At 40.7% G+C, this 19,680-nt stretch overlaps 1 protein-coding gene across 1 annotated transcript in view; it reads right to left on the bottom strand.

Annotated features, from left to right (window-relative positions):
* Window positions 1-10,700, bottom strand: part of LOC111156742 (phosphatase and actin regulator 1) — a 552,659-nt gene extending 541,959 nt beyond the window's left edge. The window contains exon 1 of the mRNA XM_022517799.1: window positions 10,548-10,700. Coding sequence (XP_022373507.1) covers window positions 10,548-10,650 — 103 coding nt within the window. The 5' untranslated portion in view covers window positions 10,651-10,700. The remainder of the gene's footprint in view (window positions 1-10,547) is intronic.
* Between the last annotated feature and the right edge of the window lie 8,980 nt (window positions 10,701-19,680).

The following is a 19,680-nucleotide window of genomic DNA, read 5'->3' as shown; positions in this document are numbered from 1 at the left end:
CCAAAAAAAAAAAAAAAAAAAATCATGGAGACCAAACCATAAGAGACTCTTAACTCTAGGAAACAAACTGAGTGGGTTACTGGAAGGGAGGTGGGTGGGGGGATGGGTAAGTGGGTGAAGGACATTAAGGAGGGCACTTGATGGAATGCGCACTGGGTGTTACATTCAACTGATGAACCACTGAATTCTACCCCTGAAACCAATAATACACTATAAGTTGCCTAAATTGATTTGAAATTAAAACCAAGAAAGAGCATGGAGAAGGTGCATCCACTTCTAAAATACCTTGGCTTGGAAGTGACATACTAACTCTGTTGTCATTCCATTGGCAAAAACTGATTATAGGTGCTTCGAAAGGTATAAGGGGATCTAGGAAGTATAATTCTGGGCTGGACAGCGATTTCTCAAAAGAACTTTATACTATGAAAAGGAGGGCACACAATTTAATGGACATATAATTAGCTACTGCAAATAATTCAGATGTATTATTAATATCTGAATATTCAATTTTAAAGAAAGGTAAATATTTGGGATATAAATCAAAGTAAAAAATCTACTTAAAATGTAAGCTCCATAAAGATGGGTTTTTGTCCGTTTTGTTGACTGCTGAAGTCACATGTAGATAGCATTTGGCACTCTATAACTGCTCAATAAATATTTGTGAAAATGGCCAACTGAATGAATGTGCTTTGTGTGTTGAAATTATATATAATTTCAAAATAAGCAATATATATATATATAAAATGAAAGTAAAGTGCTGCAAATTAATTGATTGTGAACATAATTTTTTTTTCAGCATAACAGTATTCATTGTTTTTGTACCATACCCAGTGCTGCATGCAATCCGTGCCCTCTCCAATACCCACCACCTGGTTCCCCCAACGTGAACATAATTTTTTGTACAGAAATAGACTTGAGAACTTTCTGGTAGTTGAATAATAGGGAAATAGATGGGTAGTAGGAATATTAGAATAGGTAATATCTAGAATACCTTAAATGTACAAAAACATTTTAAATAATAGTACATGTCAGAATAATAAATTGAATTATTTCTAATTTCAGTACTTATAGAATTGGTATACTGACATTCACAATCATAAACAAAGAACTGTATTCGATTTTTGGTCATTTTATGCCATTTAGATAATCAGTTTTCAAGAAAAAGTCCTGTTTGGGAATTCTTTAGTCTTTTGAGAGTGACTTAAAAAATGGAACATCAATTTTCCTAACTCAAATTTCATGTAAAGGACAAACTCCCAGATTTATAAACCACATCAATGAGAAGTCACTTTTGATCTGGCTAACATAAAGCCTATAAAGAATATGGGGAAAAGGAGAAAGCACTAGAGAAAAGAGAGGTGAATAAAATATTCTATTGTCAATGATCACATTTCAGAATGTCAGTTGCAATAAGAATACTTGAATAAAGACAATCCCTCCTCTACCCCATATTATTTGGAAAATTCATTTAAGACAGACCACAGGCATAATTCAATGTGAAAACTATGACTACAAGGATTTAAAAAAACGACACCACAGAAAAATACCTTTATACCATTCGGGATGGCAAAGATTTGTTAAAGGACTAACCATAATAGAAAAAAAAAACAGATTTTGTCAAAATTAAAAACTTCTACATATTAAAATATACCACTAAGAAAGTAAAAAAAAGCCAGGCATAGACTGGCAGAAGATATTCGTAACACATATGCGCAGTTGCCCCTTGAATGTGAGTTTGAAATGCACTTGTCCAGTCATCAGCAGATTTTTTTTTGATAAATAGAGTACACTACTGTATGAATGTATTTTCTCTTCCTTATGATTGTTTTAATAATCTTTTCTTCTTTGTTGTAAGAATACAATATATAATACATATATCATACAGAATATGTGTTAATTAATAGTTTATCAATGGTAAGTCTTTTAGTCAACAGTAGGCCATTAGCAGTTAAGTTTTGGGGAAGTCAAAGTTGTAGACTGATTTTTGAATGCATGGGTGGTAGGTGCCGCAGCCCCTCTATTGTTCTAAGGGTCAATGGTAGTTGTGTAGGGCTGATTTTCCTTCCCAGTTTTTGGCCAAATACTTTAATGTTACCCTTGCTTTGCTTTTATAACTGAAAAAAGATGCACAGATCTCCAACATAATCTCTCTGTTCAGTCCTAACCTTTCAGAAGTACTATTTAAAGGTTTGCATGAGCATGTGGGTTTAATTGTTCGCTGAAGTACTCTTTAAAATATTAAAAATGGTATTAGCCATGAACTGATCTTAATGTGCTAGGCTCCCCATCCTTGCTCCTGCCAGCTCAGTGCCAGAGGGTGGTACTGAAAGTTTTTAGGAAAACAGATTTGTTTGGGAAAATGAGAATTCCTTCCCAAGCACCTGTGATTTGTTTATGCTAATTGGGTCATGGCTGATGTGTGTGAGCTGAATCTATAATCCACTCTTTCATGTGCTTTATGTGCCAGTAGGAGTTATTAATTGATTGCAATTATCTTATTGTATTTTCATATCATTTTGCCCCCTTTCTGTTTCTCATCCTCTCGTCTTTATTCTCTCTTCCTCTTGTCCCCATATCCTACTTTATTATGAGCCTTGAATCATAATACATGGCCAAGCAGATGCTTGCTGGGAGCAAAGGCACAAAGAACTTTGGAAAACTGAGTGCAGGTAAATTGTTGGCCCTCTGTGTACTGAGAATTGCCCTGTTCCAGTGGCGCACTCCAGAAATGGAGTTCAATTTTTATGGTTATCTACCTATGGATGGAATTGGCAGACTGGCTATCTCCACAATATTTTTTCTCTTAATCTGCCTTCACCCTCTCCTTCACACAGAATGTGCCTTGTATTAAACACAGGTTTGGAGAGCCTGCGTGTGAGCAATTAGAGGTCTAAAATGGAGTGTGTGGGAAGTTAGGAGGGAAGGCTTGGTAGTTAGCTTGTCATCCATGAGTGAAGCACAGCACGCTGCTTCCTGGATAGAATTTTAGAGGAAAGGGAAAAAAAAAAGACAAAAAGCAAGTATTTGTTGAGGGTGAGGACTTGAGTGCCATGAAAGTAAGGCTAGAAACGATATGTGAAGTGGTTCTGAAGCACTTGTCAGAGACAAGGGTCTGGAAGTTCCATGTATCCTACTCGGTCAGGACATACCCGTGAGGACATGGGTGGATGTGGCTGATGAGCTCTATTGGTCCTAACAGGACTCTGAGGAGCCAATAGGGAGACATCAGCCTGGTGAGTGGAAAAGGTCATAATCCAGTTGACAGTCATGCCACACATGAGGATGAGGCTGCTTTGCAATTACTGTTTCTACCTCAGTCCTTACAGAGCAAATTTGACCTGTAGGTCCCATTATAAGCCACATCTAAAACCATGACATGAAGGTCTCAGGGGACAAACCAGAAGAAGGAAGACAACCGGCATCTACTCAGCACGATTCCTAGAAGCACCATGGCCAGGCTTCCAGGGAGTGGTTCTCAAAGTGTGTGTCCCGCCTGGGATTAGGTGGATATCTCCAGCCACCTTCCACTGGGTCTGTCCAGAAGCAGGAGTGTGAAGGTGGCTGGTTTGAGGTTAGTCAACCACAGAATGTAAGTACTGGATTAGTCAGTAAGGATCTCAGGAAGGAAAGGGGAATGTATCTCAGCTGAGAGATAGCTCAGAGATAGTTTCCTGAACATGTTCTGAACAGCTCTTGAACTAACGTCACCTAAGTTCAGCAGAGCAAACGTTGACTGGTCATCTATTCCATAATTCTACTTTAAGGAAGAATAAAAACTCAGTCGTCACAGACTCATATATTAAAGAGCTCTTTTAAGAACGGTACTATCCAGGGCACCTGTAAATCTATTTAAAAGGTTAATGCTCCTCAACAGTACACAAAATCTCTCCTGCTGTGTCTTCTTTTTGCTTTTGCTTTTTAAATTACTTGTTTTATGGGAGATCTAGCAAAGTTGATAACGTTCTTCATTTCCTACACCTGTATGTATTTGAAAATTGTTTTTTTACCTGTCTCTCCCTTTGGCCTTCAGCAGCCTCTTATTTTCAACTAAAGATTTGAATTCTTTCAAGGTCCTAGAAGGTTCTATTTTCCAGATATTCAATTGTCAAGAGTTCTTTAGTTCTTTCCCTGAATCCTGAGTATCTCTTTGTAACAGAGATTTAAACATTTCCATTCCTTGAGTTCAACAGAGACATTTACTACATCTTAATTCTCCTACTCTATACCAAGGATGATACTAGGCACCCAGAAAATGGTATTTAGGGAGATCACCACTCTCTAGGTAGGTAACAGATACCAGTAATAATAAAACAAAAGCACCAATGATTAATCAATAATAATAAATAATGTACTGAACACTTTATAAGCACACCCCCATTATTTCTCAAAAATCCCTATGAAATTGAAGCTAGGGTTATGTCCATTTTGATGAGACTTAGAGATGTGAAGCCATTTACATAAGTTCATGCAGCTAGTAAGTGGTGAAAGTTGAATAACGCAATATGACAAAGGCTATAATGTAGGCATGAATAGAATGCAGTGGAAAGAAAAGCCTAGAAAAGTCAGGCAAGGCTTCACAGAGAGTTGACACTGGGTTGGGTCTTGTATGAAGCACAGGAAAGGAAATAGCACGAGCACATTTTGTGCTGATGACTATTGTCAATGATTTGCAACAAATTGAATTGTAACCAAATGTTCTTGTCTCTTGGGGCCATGTCAAAAGTCCCAGAGATTTAGAGTTTAGGTTTAGAGTACATTTAATTCAAAGCTGAAGATTGAAGAGATAGCAATTCTGACAGATTTCACAGGATGGGCAAATGGTGGAGGAAATATTTGAGAGAGAGGGTTTAAATGAATTCCTCTCCATTTCCAAATGCAAATTGAAGAGACTTTAGCTGCTAACTGTGGCATCCATCAGTTGTGAAAAGCAGCATTTCCCTTTGTTGGACAAGACAGAGAAGATGCTCTATGATGTAATGAGTATAGCACCTAATTCCAATGCCAAGAATTATTTAAAAAGATAAAAGAGGGGAAATTGTGAACAGGAGTCATAAGTTTGATTGCCTAGTTACTTTAGTCATTTGGCTGCCTTTTAATGTATTTTCCTCTTGGAAAGAAATTTAATTGTCTATGTTTTTTGATGGTCTTGGAGAAAAGAAACTTAGTGCAGCAAAGAGGTCGTAGGTGTGTGTGGCCACCTTCTCGCTATAAACTGTGTGATCTGGGCACGTGGTGGAACCACCTTGAGCTTCATCATATCCAGGAGTGTGATTTGGTTATGAATGTTTCCTTCACTGCCTGTGGGGTCATTGGAGTCAGAAATACTTGAATTCAAATCCTGGCATGCTACTTTCTAAATGTGTAGTCTTTCCTAATCCGTGAAATAAGCATAATAATTCCTCTTTCCCAAAGTTTCTTTGAGGATTAATGGATACAATGAATATGCACATGGTAGCACCCATACATAGCCCAGTCCTTTTTTTTAAAAAAAAGTCCATTTGCACCTTTCCAATGCTGAAGATTTATTTAAGGGAAGGACCTATATAGAGAAAGATCCTCAGGCAAGAATAGCTGCATGATGTGCTAAAACCTCCTTCACTATAAAACAAGAGGTCAGTAGATCTGAGTCCTGGTTGCACATTCGAATCACCAGCGACAATTAAAATGATTCCCAAGTATAAGGCTCACTACCAAAGATTCTGATTTGATTGGTCTGTTGTGGGACTCCAGTCCTGAGTTCATAAAATCTCGCCGGGTGTTTCTAAGATGCTCTGGATTCAGTCATTGCTTCTTGAACTAACATAAATTACCTGGAAATCTTGTTCAAATGCAGGTTCTGCTTCTCTAGGTTTAGGGTGCCTGAGATTCTGCATCTCTAACTAGCTTCAAGATGAAGCCCATGGTGCTAGTTCAGGACCACCCTCTCAATAGCATGTGAATAACGATCCCTAACAGTGGTTCTCAACCTTCGGCGTTCATCCTAATAGCCCAGTGGCTCTTTGAGAATGCAGCCCTGGGATCTGGGTCTGTCCCTCACAAATTCCATTTCGCTTGGTTCCAGGAGCAGCCAGGAGAATTACCCATCTATATAATGTCCCTTTCAACCTGAAAAGCCTACGATGCTAGTTTTGTGATCCTATAATAAGACTTCCCTTCCGATGCAATCGTTCAGTAAAAAAATGACAGGGACAGAAGTTGTGTGTGTGAGTCATCATAGAAACCTGGAAGATGGGAGAACTCAAGTTCCATGTTGTCAGGACATGGCTGATCTCTATGCCGTATGTGTCTGCAACCTCAAGAATTCTTTTGAGTTAATGGAGACCTTCACGGACTTCCCTCTAGGTAAGCAGCTTTTCCTGTTGACGAAGCACTCACAGATTAATTGGGAGAGCTTCCTTCACTGATGGATAATGAACAGGGTGACCCTGGATTTTTTTCTGCTCTCTGCAGCACATCATGCTTTCCAAAACAGAGTCCCCAGAGGGGTGCTTCCCTACCTCAGGACCAAACCAAGGAAAAATGAAGGTCCACAGAGCCGATGACTGACTTGAAAATCTCTGGGACTTTCAGAAGAATCTGTCCCACAATAGACCGGATTGCTCTTGTCCTTCTTTTTCACCTTCTGGGACTTCTCTGGCTTTGACTAGCTAAAAACATCTTCTACTTAGAGGCAGGCCTTTTGCCCTTTCCAAAAAGAATAGAAAAATAACTGTGATGGGGTCAAAAACATTATAATTCCAGTACCCTGGTCCTAGATAACCATTTTGGATGTCATTAATAGAAAAGAGGTTGGGGGCGCCGGGGTGGCTCAGTGGGTTAAAACCTCTGCCTTCGGCTCAGGTCATGGTCTCGGAGTCCTGAGATCAAGCCCCGAATTGGGCTCTCTGCTTGGCGGGGAGCCTGCTTCCCCCTCTCTCTCTGCCTGCTTCCCTGCCTACTTGTGATCACTGTCTGTCAAATAAATAAATAAAATCTTAAAAAATAGAAAAAGGGTTGGTTTCTAAGAAGTTTATGAATTTTTTTTTATAATTTTTAATTTATTTGACAGAGAGAGATCAGAAGTAGGCAGAGAGGCAGGCAGAGAGAGAGGAGGAAGCAAGGCTCCTTGCTGAGCAGAGAGCCCGATGCGGGACTCGATCCCAGGACCCTGAGATCATGACCTGAGCTGAAGGCAGAGGCTTAACCCACTGAGCCACCCAGGTGCCCCAGAAGTTTATGAATTTGTAAACAAAACTGATATAAGGATGTTACTGTGGAAAAATAAAACTAAAATAAAACTAAAATAAAAAAATAAAGCAAGAAAATCTGAGATTTTCTTGCTTCCCCCTTCAAAAGTATTTACACTTGCAAGAACCCTTGATCAGTCTACAGTGGTATCACCATGAGTTTGAGAATGGACAACTCAAAAAGGCAATAATCACTCTCCAGTTGAATGGATCAAATCCCTGGTCACCCAAATTCTGGGTGCTCAGCTCCACACTGTGCTCTCAGTTAGACCTTTTAGAAGAGGGTGCCGGATCAGGGTTACTTAATCTACTGTGTGCCTGTCCCTGGGCTGGGTTGGCCAGGAAGAGAGCTGCTGTGTGCTGTGTTTCGTCAGGAGCATGAAACCGTAATTGCCTCAAATGCCTTTCCCAAGCGCTGGCTCCCATGCTGCCCCCTTTTCACTGGTGCTCAGAATCTCTACTCAAACACATACACCTGTTTCTGCAAGGGATGGGAGCAGACCATGGTCCTCAGGCCTCTGTCCACTCACCCGAGGCCTTTATCTGGGCCCAGGGACTGGTTGTCTGGGAAAGTCTAGGGAGTCTATACCAAGTGGAAGGACGCTGTCATGGAGGATCTGGGGTGGTGTAGTGACAAGCCCCACATCTTAGTGGCAGCAGAGCTCCAGAGAGGAGACTGGGGTTCACCGGCCCTAGGTGGTCCAGCTCTGGGGAAGGCATATGGAGAAGGGGGCGGTCCTCACTTGTCATGTGAAAAGAAGGACCCGGTGGATAGGGAATACCAAGACAAACTCACTACTTTTCAATTTTGCGAGGAGTTGGGTTTTGATGTGACAAGAAAATAATCACCATGTTTTATAGTTCATGTAAAATTTAATTTTCTTTCTTTCTTTTTTGCTAAAAATAGGAGATTAAGCTCCTTTCAGGCTGTGTTCTTGTTTGGCAGTGGCTTCCTTATGAAATTTCAAGCAGAGGAGGGGATAGGGTTTTGCCAGGGATGTTTATTTTATTGATTTGCTGATGTGTAGCGTTTATGTGGCAGACAGTTTCAGCACTTTAAATCTTACTTCATTAAGGCTCTTAGCAGCTGAGGAACTGGGCACTATTATGGTTTCTTCTGTCTTTTTCAGGGGGAGCTGAACTTGTCCAGGTTCACCGTGGCAGACCCACGATTTGAACCCCGGCAGTCAGGGTCCCGGGTCTGCAACCACTGGGTCATCCTGTCTCTAATGCAGAGGAAGGGGTTCCTGTGCTGGGAAGGCAGGAGAGAAATTGGACTGGGTGGACTGGTCCTTCAGTGTGGGCCCCTAGACTGATGTGCTACTAGGTAATCATCACCAGGACTCTCATTTAAAATGCAGACTCCTTGGCTGTACACCTGGATGGCTGATTCAGGAAGGCTGAGGTTTTAAAAAATCGAAATAGATGATGTTTAGGGACCCCTCCACCTTACTACGAATTCAAGATCCTTTGATCGGAACGCCGTTCGGATTACCTTAAAATGAACGTGCTCTCAGGAGCTCCAGTGGCTTATGCTGCCACCTCCCCTGCATTTTCTAGTCATTCCAGCTCTGCTGTCTAAACCACAGTCACGGATGGTGACAATTCTGACCACTCCACCCCCAAACTCCATCTGCTGACAACCACCAGGCTGCTTTGAGTCCTCAGAGCCTCCCACACCCTGCCTGCTTTCCTTCCGTGGAAGCCCGGAGCCCACAGGCTTCTGAAAAGCTTCACCTGTCTCTACTGCCAGGCAAAGTGGGCATCTTTAATACTGTGAATGAACTCAACTCCCCTTCTCTGCTGATGATTGATTACAGCTCAGGAAGATGACCCCACCACTGAACATTATTGTCCCGCTCAGACTGAACGCATCAGACGCTGTGATGTTGAAACACAGGTCTGGGGATGGGGACTGAGCCTCAGCCCCTTTCCTCCATCTACTTCTAGCATCTTCTTACTTGCAGACTCAGAGGAGGCTGGAGGTTCTGGCCAGTCTCTCCCTTGTCTCCTACTTGAGTAACATATTCATGTCTCTGTAGGTGGCTGAGAGGCGCATTTGCTGACTACGTACAACCAGAGGCACAGGGAGAATTAGCTGTTCTATCACTTTTGCTAATTTAAGTTCTGCTGATGAGCACACTGACCCGAGCAAATCAACCAGATCATTTCCCAGCCCCTCCTGGCTTTAAGAAGCCTGGATCATTCCCAGGAAAATGGAACCAGAGAAGAAGGAGGCTTGAAAACCCTCAAGGTTGCCATGGGAAATCAGCTTGCCAGTGAGGTAAAACCAGTGCAGAGGAGACCTCTGGGAAAGCCAAAGCGGATTTCATCAGTGCCCCGTGTGAAGTACCTGTCACCACCTAACAGTGAGAGATGCCAGCAGTCCCCAAACAGCACTCCTTCTCAGTTCTGCCTTACGACTTCCAAGAATTTGACTACTTTTCTCTTTAAGAATACGGTCATCAACTTTCTCTTCAGTGTATCCCTTATACTGTGCAGGAGATGCCCATTATCAGAGAGCCTTGACTGAACACCCTAAACATTCCGTGGAAAAGAGAAAATATGTTTTTAAAAAATCTCCTGCCTATCAGGAGATCCCATAAGACACTCCAGCTTCTTTCCAACGCACTCGCAAAACATCCTCAGTGCACCGCGGAACAGGAAAAGCCAGCCAACCAGAGCCTCGCTGACCATCTTGTAATATGCACACATCAATAAAATAAAAATGTCAATAAAAATGCACATATCAACCACGCTTCACAACAGGCGTGCTCCTTACTGCTCCCTGAGTGCTCTGCTAATTCCCAGAGCAGTAACAGAATTTATCTAAAACAGATAAGGCAGCTCTAGAAGCACAAAGCTGATCTTGGGCGCCCCTAACCCACCTGGAGTTTAGTCAGACAGGTCAGGGTGCCCTAGATCCCCTCAAGTGTAGTGGCTGCAAACTTAACCTTTCCCGGGGTGGGGCAGGGATGGGGAAGCATTCCAGATATCTTTCTGGATACCTATGCCTTGGGTGCAAGGAGGTGGGAAATCATTTTCTAACCTAGTTGTCCTAGGGGCATTTGTGTCAAAAGTTGGGTAGGATGCTTTTTTCTTTTTTTTTTAAACCACATCCAAGAAGTTTGCGTTTATCCCTTCTATTACATGCCTGCCTCAATTTCAGCAACAGTTTGGTAGAGATTCGTTTTCGATTTAGTAATCCCAATTACCGACCCTCTGCAGTAGAGCTGCAGCTGCTGCAGTAGACAGTCCGCTGTCAGTATAAAACCAACATGCATACGGGAGGACTTTCCTCTCCTGCTCCCATTGTATTACCTTGAGCTCCTTGACTGTAGAAGAATCTTTGAGCTGACTCAACATCCAAGAGTCTATGAGCAGACTCGACATCCAGAAAATAATCCATTTTGGGATAATCCATCCTTGATGTTCTCAAAGCAGAGTTTCAAGACAAAATAGTCACTTGTGTGCCTATGGAAAAGGAAAAAAAAATCCACAATATTTTAGACTGTCAAATAGATGTTTAAAACCATGTCTGTGTGTGTGTGTGTGTGTGTGTGTGTGTGTGTATAATATACACATCTCCTGATATGTATATATACAATGTATTATATTTGTTATATATTATAACAATATATACATACATACATATTAACAATTTTGGAATAAGAAATATCCCATTATGATCCTCCCTCATTTGAGAGTTCCAGTTCTAAACCCACCCTCAACATAGCTCTTATACTGTATGAGAAAATGCAACATTTAATCAACATTCATTAAAGGAAATATATTCTACTCAGAAAAAAAAATCCAGATGATTCAAGCTAAAGAGAAATAACATACCAGTCTTTCCTTGTTATTTATTAACCGGAAAAATAGGCTGTTAAATTCATATGCTATCCGTTTTCAAAAGATCTGTCTGAGGAATGGTATTGTTAAGTGTCAGCGTTCTGAACTGATCCTCGGTCCAGGGAGTTCCAATTCCCTTAGAACGGGGAGAATCGCCTGGGAATCCGAGCCTCCACTTAGAGGTGCTGTGCATTTATGACACATGCTGACATGTTTGCTATAAAAATGCCTTGGATTCCTTCCTTTTTGGTGCTTCCCTTCAGCACATTTTATAAAGTGCTCCAGGATCATCACCTGCTTACCCCTGACCCAGGCTGCTTTTGAGAAAGAACCCTGGTTTGGGGGACAAGGATCCCCAGCATGTCATCATGCACTGGCCTGTCAGGAAGCTGATGCACTTATTAAAAAGCATTCAGCCAGCTGGGTTCTTTTTAGCATATGTAACCTCTCCCTGATACTTGCATAAATGAAGTATCTCTCTTCCTGCAGGATGTTTTTGGAAGGAATTCATAAGACCAAGTCATTCAAATTGAGCTCAGAAGGCTAATCCAATTCGTTCCTCTTTCTAACAGTGAGTATTTTAATTTAAGAACCCAAATCTGGTAAGAGGAAACTTTAAAAAATTCCCAAAGGTAACCCCAAGAGCAAATCATACTTACTGCAAGAGGAAAAAAAAAAAAAAATCAAGGACTAACTGCCGGCAGTAAAACCAAGAAGAATTTCAGCTGGAGTGTCTTTGATCTCACTAAATTCCCGATGAAAGTAAACAATTTTGATTGTTTGATTAGAACAGCAATGAATAATGTATACAGTCCAGTGGACCTCCTTTATCACATAAAATAGCCAGAGCATGTTACCTTAGCAACAGAAGGTGACGCCAGTCTCAGCCTCTTTGTATCCTCCACTCTGAAGGAAGAAAATGACCAGTTTCCCGTATAAAACTTGGGCACAAAATCATCACCATCAAAATCTACATGTAACCGTCATGTGGTCCATTCCCCATCACCCCTTCCGTCTCTTACGCAGAGAAATGTCATCGTCATTGAAAAACGGGTTTTGGCTTTACTAATTTATGTTTATAGCCCCAAGTCACACTTCGATTTGCAATTGCAACCGAATTACATGATTAAACCATTAATAGGATCGAAAAGTTGTCTAGAAATTGTTGGGAGGGTACCCACTTCCTACCCTGATGCTGGCTACAGGCTGCAGGGAATGGCCGTTCGAGCTTAGCATATGTTAAATGTTCCCCTGTTATAATTAATACATAGATCAGTCACCAGCGTCTCGGCTGAAAATAACTCTCTTTCCTTCTGCGACTCAGTCACTGGAAGAAGCTGAAAAAGCTGCCTGAAATTTCCCAGCTTTTAAAAAATGCATTATAACATGCTCTTTTGGGAGCTGCCCCCCACCCCCCAGAAAAGAAAGGTGGCCAGAAATGAGACAGGAAAGGAAGAGTCTTGAAGTTAGCAGATACTCACCAGCACTTGTTGGCCTCTTGCAGCAGGACACCCAGAGCTCCTGATGACGCTGTGCGATGCTGCTGAGCACGGGAGCCCAAATGAACAGCTTCTAATTTTCCCTTCAATCTCAATTCGAGAGCACTGAGCAGAGGCAAGTGATGGATTGGCCCATTTTATATTATGATGAAATGCAACCCCTAAGAGGAGATCTGAGTGGAGCTGCTCTTTAGAACACATTAGACTGCTAATTTAAGAAAATTGAAAGGTTTTGTTTTACTGTCTTTTATGTGTTCTCTCTGCTACCCCCTCAGTTTAATTTGCATTTTAAATTATGCTCATGTCTTCTTAGTTCTCCAAGGTGTGGAGTACTTTCTAATCACGATGGCTGCTTGGGTAGAGGTTGGTGCAACGCCACTTTTATTCTGAGCTGCAAAACAAGGTGGGTAATTATAATCGTGAGCTGTTTTCTGGAGTGAAATATAAAATGAACATCTGATTTCAACCCCTACCTCTCCTCTGGCCTTTCTTCCCCTTCCTGCCTCTGATTGCTTGGTCAAAGCTCCAGCCCAAATCATGCCAATCTGTCTAAATGCATTTTTTTCTGTCTGAATGTAACAAAATAAACCCAACAGCAAAAGGAAACTTCAGTTAGATACCTGAGCTTATTCTGGCGGGATATCCTCCCTACCAAACCTCTGAAAGGACTTTTAGACACAATACTTGGAGATGTGCTCATGAAAGGCATAATGAGAGCCAAATGCAAGCCTGATGGTGGGTTTTTGACCCTTTGTTGACCAAGAAGAATTAGTTAATAAGTGTGGCATGGTGTATGGTGTGTTGGATTGTTAAGAAAAAAGAAGATACACTTGAGAAGTCTTGGATGGAAGACCACCACACTCCCCCCCCCTCCCATAGACACAGTTCTTCCGGCTGCTTTTGAGACAAACCGGAAAATCTCCTGCTGTTTGTCTTGTGGGCTCTCCCACCCAATCAGGACAAATCAGATACCAAGCGGGGGCTGCTGAGTTAAGCCTGATGAAAGGAAACTAAAACTACCAATTCTATGTTCTTGTAGGGAAAGTCCACTTTAGAATAGAATACACAAAGCTTTGCCCAGACCCAAGGACTTACTTTTCTAAGGTTACATTTCTATTCAGCCTCCAATGGAGACATGCGGAACACTTGACATTTGCAAGAGGAGAAAGCTGTCTTCTGGTTTCTTTAGCTTACAGTGAGGTGTGGGCGACAGGTTCTGAACTCTCTATTGTGAATCTACTGAAATTGTAATGACTCATAGGTGAGAGAGAAAGAGAGAGAGAGAGAGAGAGAGAGATGGGGAGAGAGAATGCCCAATCTACTGCTGCTTGACAAACACTGAACATTTAGGAGAGCACAGATAAATGTGTGATTGAAGACAGAGATGCTAAATGGGAAATTTGAAAAATAGAGTTGATTCTCAGAGGTTGGGGGGTGGTTCTGGAAGTAAATAATTTCTGGAGACTTAACCAAGAAAGGTAAATTTGAAGTATCTTACAAAATGTACATGCAATATGAAAGGGCCATGATTTAAGAAAACTCAGAGAGGAAATTTCAATTTAGAGAAAGAAATATATTTGGGAAGGGGATGTTTCTTAACTTGCAAAATAAGAACTTCATTTTACTAAATAATTAACAACTGTTTTTTTTTTTTTAAACATAATATGACCAGCTTCTGAAATAGATTTTCAAAAAATGCTTTTACTCTCTGAAAGCATAGATACAGATTACATGTAGGAATATCTGGGTGAGGAATTATTTTTAAAGGTGGGAAGCACTGTAATGTTTAAAAGCCAATGCCACGAACTGATCAGCTCAGCTCTGTTTTGTAACTTTAATCTGATCAAAAGCAACATTTATAATGGTCCATTGTTCTGAGGTACAATAGAACCAGAAGGCAAGGTTAGAGCAAGGATTCAGGCTAACATTTATGTAGCACTGAACAATTCTGCCCAAATCATCTTCAAGACATCAGCTCAAAAAGTTAACTCAGATAATGTTAACATATCCCAGTAAGCAAGAAATAAAAAATTATTTTAAAAGGAGCCAAAGTAGAGTTATATCTTTCACACCAATAGCATCATAATATGGAAGTTTGGAACTGTAAGACTGAAAGAAATAATCTAGGATTATTACAACTACATGACATGGCACAGATATGTATACTTTCTGTTCACTTTGGTGACAAGAGCATGTATGTATGAGTGTCCTATATACAAAGAGAAGCGGTATTTGATTTATTCAAAATGGAGGTGTATTTCAAGATGGAATCTGGAGGGGCGCCTGGGTGGCTCAGTGGGTTAAGCCTCTGCCTTCGGCTCAGGTCATGATCTCAGGGTTCTAGGATCGAGCTGCACATCGGGCTCTCTGCTCAGTGGGGAGCCTGCTTCTCCCCTCTCTCTCTGCCTGCCTCTCTGCCTACTTGTGATCTTTCTCTCTGTTAAATAAACAAATAAAATCTTAAAAAAAAAAAATAAAAGATGGAATCTGGAGACCAAGAAAGATATCAGCTTGTAATCGTTTATTTTTGGGGTATACTTATTTATTCTATTGGATGGCGTAAAATCCAGACATTTTGGTAAAGGAGGTCATATGATTTGTAAGTAGACAACTGGCTTTTTTGTTCTTTTGGTATCATTGCATTGACTTCCATCAGTCTGGGTTTACTCTTTACTAAGAGATGAAGAGTTTTGTGTTATTGACAGTTTTATAATTTTACTTGTTTAAATGCTTCACTGTATTCTAGAGCTCTCTAGTCGACAATATTTTGTATTTGTGTTGAACTATTTGAAGTTCTGCCTTTTCTCTGCATGAAATCTTGGGGAAGTTTCTCTTTTCCCAACAAACCCAACTATAATTTTAAAATATTAGAAGCTCTCTTAAAGTGTGGGAGCATTTTGGATTCCTTGGTTGGGTCCCTAGGTTGAAAATCTTTGGTTAAGTGCTAACTCACTAAACAAGTGTAGAAAATAGTATATTCATTTATTTCTGCAAATAGTTGATCTCAGAATATGTTGCCATGGCTGTGGTTTCTCTCTGCTTGGCAAGGCACTCTCTTACCTTTCAACCCATCCCTCAAAAGCAGTCTCACCTTCCCTGCTCACTAAGGATTGTCATTCAGTGGCAGGAGACTGCAAAGATTTTATGTGAGGTTTTATCCATATTGAACTCTTCCTGAGACGAAACACTTTAAGCCATCATCGGTTACTTTTACTTTAAAGTAAATGAATTTCCAGACTTTTCTTGTGAGAAGGTTTTGATGATAGTTGGAAAGCTAAAGAAGGCCGCGAGGGCCAGAAAGGTAGACTGGAGAAGACAAAGTTTCACGGGGAGAGGAGCCTAACTGTATTCTATGTAAGCATGTAGTCATGTTTTGAGGCCTCCCTCATGTATAAGGTGCCAGGTATAGGCATACCTTGGAGATAGTGCAGGTTCAGTTTCAGATCACTGCAATGAAGAAAATATCACAATATAGCAAGGCAAGTGAATTTTTGGTTTCCCAGTGTTGTTTACACTATATTATAGTTTATTCAGTGTATAATAACATTATGTCTAAAAGAAACCCAATATACATATCTTAATTTAAAGATACGTCAGTGCTAAACAATGTTAACCATCATCTGAGCTTTCACAGGGTTTGCAGTCTTTGCCAATGGAAGGTCTTGCCTCCATGTTGATGGTTGCTGACCGGTCAGGGTGGTGGTTGCTAAAGGTGGGGTGATTGGGGCTAGTTCTGAAAATAAGACAAAAATGAAGTTTGCCACATCGATTGAGTCTTCCTTCCATGAATGATTTCTCTGTAGCTTGTGATGCTGTTGGATAAGCATTTTACTCACAGTAGAACATCTTTCCGAATTGGAGCCAATCCTCTCCAACCCTGCTGCTGCTTGATCAACTAAGTTTATGTAATATTCTAAATCCTTTGTTGTCATTTGACAGTCTTCACAGCATCCTCACCAGGAGTAAATTCCATCTCAAGAGACTACTTTTTTTGCTCACTTGTAAGAAACACCTCCTCATCTGTTCAGGCACTGATGAGGTGAGAGTAATTCAGTCTTATCCTCGGGCTCACCTCTCACTCTAGCTCTCTTGCTGTTTCCACCACATCTGCAGTGACTTCCTCCACTGACATCCTGAATCCCTCAAAGTCATGCATGAGAGTGGGAATCAACTCCTTCCAAACTCCTGTTCATCTTAATATTTTGACCTCTTCTCATGAATCACAAATGTTCTTAATGGCACCCAGAAGGGTGAATGTTTTCCAGAGGGCTTTTGATTGACTTTGCCCATATCCATCAGAAGACTCACTATCTATGCCAACTGTAGCCTTACAAAGTATATATATATATATTTTTTTAATAAAAAGACTTGAAAGTTAAAATGACTCCTTGATCTATGGACTGCATAATGCATGTTGTGTTAACAGGTGTGAAAACATTAGCCTTGCTGTGCATTGTCAATGAGCAATCATGTTTTGAAAGGAATCTTTTTTTTTTTTTTTCCCTGAGCAGTAGATCTCAGCAGTGAGCTTAAAATATTCAGTCAACCATGTTGTAAACAGATGTGCTGTCATCCAAGCTTTGTTGTTCCACTCGTAAAGCACAGGCAGAGTTGATTCAGCATCATTTTTAAGAGCCCTGGGATTTTTGCTACGGTACCTGAACATTGGCTTCAGCTTGAAGTCAGCAGTTGCATTAGCCCCTAACCAGAGTGTCAGCCTGTCCTTTGAAGCTTTGAAGCCAGGCATTGACTTGTCCTCTTGAGCTACGGAAGTCCTGGATGGCATCTTCCTCCAACAGAAGGCTGCTTCCTCTACATGCAAATTCAGTTGCTTCGTGCCGCCGCCTTCATTGACTCTCTCAGCTGCATCTTCTGGAGAACTTCCTGCATCTTCTCCCTCGGCACCTGCGGCTTCAGTTTACACTTTTCTGTTATGGAAATAGTTTCTTTTCTGAAACCTCATGAACCAACCCCTTCTAGCTTCAACTTTTCTTCTGCAGTCTCAGCCTTCATAGAATTGAAGAGTTAGGACCTTGCTCTGGGTTAGGCTTTGGCTTAAGGGAATGTGTGGTTTGATCTTTTATCCAGGCCACTGGAACTTTCTCTATGTCAGCAATGGGCCCGTTTTGCTTTCTTATCATTCGTGTGTTCGCTGGAGTAACACTCTTTTTTTTTTTTTTTTAAAGTAGGTTCTACACCCAACGTGGAGCCCAATGCAGGGCCCAATCCATGACCCTGGGATCAAGACCTGAGCTTGAGACCAATAGTGGGGTGCTCAACTGAATTGCAAGAGGCCTAGCTTTCAGCCTATCCTGGCTTTTGTCATGCCTTCCTCACCAAGTGTAGTAATTTCTAGCATTTGGTTTAAAGTGAGAGATGTGCGACTCTCTTTCACTTGGACACTCAGAGACGACTGTAAAATTATTAATTGGCCTCATTTCAATATTGTTGTATCAGGGAATAGGGAGATCCAAAGAGAGGGAGAGAAATGGGGTAACGGCCAGTTGGTGGAACAGAGCACCCACTACATTTATTTGATTTGACTCGTTGTCTTATATGGGTGTGGTTTGTGATGTCCCATAACAATTACAATCTCAGCATCAAAGATCACTGATCACCAATCACCATAACAAACATAATAATAGTAGTAATAATAAAGTTTGAAATATTGTAAGGATTGCCAAAATGTAACCCAGAGACAGGAAGTAAGTGAACAAATACTGTGGGGGAAATGGAGCCAATACACCTGCTCGATGTAGTGTTGCCAGAAACCTTCACTTTGTAAAAAACACGGTGTCTGTAACGTTCAATAAAGCAAGTACAATACAACGAGGTAAGCCTGCATTAGGCTGGCAGAGATGGGCATTAAATCTGTAAACATCTTAATCTGCACAGTAGACAGACTTCTAAATCCTATTTAAGAACACCATGTCAAAATGGTCCCCTCTTGGCCCATTTTCAGCAGGAAAATTCTTCAGAACAAAATCCATAGTCTCCTTTTCTGGACTGCATTGGAGAAAGCCACAATAGAAGAGAGGTGGTTTTGGCCAGTGTGGTGGAGAGCAGGGCCAAGAAAAATGAAGCCTTTAGCTCTACTTGCTGCCCACTTCTGAAAATATTCTTTTTTTCAGAAGGCCTCATTCACAGAGTTGAAAAGAGCAATAATTGAAAATGACATTGTACTCTTCTGCCAACTGGATTCTAGTAAGTTGATTTATAATACAGAGATATCTTTGCTTGACAGAAAGAATACTCATGCATTGTGTTTCTATCTTAGTGTTTATCTAATTGATCTGGAAATAGGTAAATGAAGAGATATTGAGTAGGGAAAGAAATCATCAAGCAACTCTCTATTTACTGTGACTCTCAAACCCTTAACTATGAAGCCTTGAAAATGGCCAGCTACTGGTGGAGAAATGCACTGACAATAGTAGCTTTTTTTAACATGAATTTGAAGATGTATTATAATGATATTTGACTTCATTTGCCCTGGCAAGAAAATCACATTGCCCTCAATTGTTTATGGGTAAAGTGTGTGTGTAATATGTTTTCCACTTTTCTGGAGAGGAAAAAATTAATCACAAGTTCAACTGCATTTTTCCTAGTCTTCCTGAAAATCCAGACAAGCAATTTGAAAATATCCCACGATGTGTTTAAGGAAGAAAGTAGTGATCTCTGAGGGCATCGGTCTTATAGACGTTACAGAAGATGTGGCTCCTGAATGTCCAAAGCACATTAGGAAAATAAGATTGAATATAGCAGTGAGAACCCACAAGGAGTGAGTTTGAATTATAACAAAACAGTATAAATCATTTTTAGGTTATTTCAATGTCATTTTGAAAATGCCACACTACTATGCAGACCGAGGATTAGCAATAGATAGATGGGATAGATAGGTAGATAGACAGATGTTCAAGTAGAAGTAGAGATTAGAAAAAGAAAGGCAGGCAGACAGACAGAGGTAGAAATATACAGACACAGAAGAAGAAAATGATCAAAATGACTTTAGACACCTGATAATTTTGAACTACCTTTTTTTTTCTTCTGAAATGCCAAGGTCAAAAACCAAACAAAAACTGTATAAATCAAAGGAACTTTGGTTA

Source organism: Enhydra lutris, unplaced genomic scaffold (genome assembly GCF_002288905.1).
Source record: "Enhydra lutris kenyoni isolate GAN:26980312 unplaced genomic scaffold, ASM228890v2 scaffoldscaffold48, whole genome shotgun sequence".
Classification (NCBI taxonomy): domain Eukaryota; kingdom Metazoa; phylum Chordata; class Mammalia; order Carnivora; family Mustelidae; genus Enhydra; species Enhydra lutris.
Note: the sequence above shows the minus strand (reverse complement) of the source record. Positions and strands in the feature narration are given on the sequence as shown.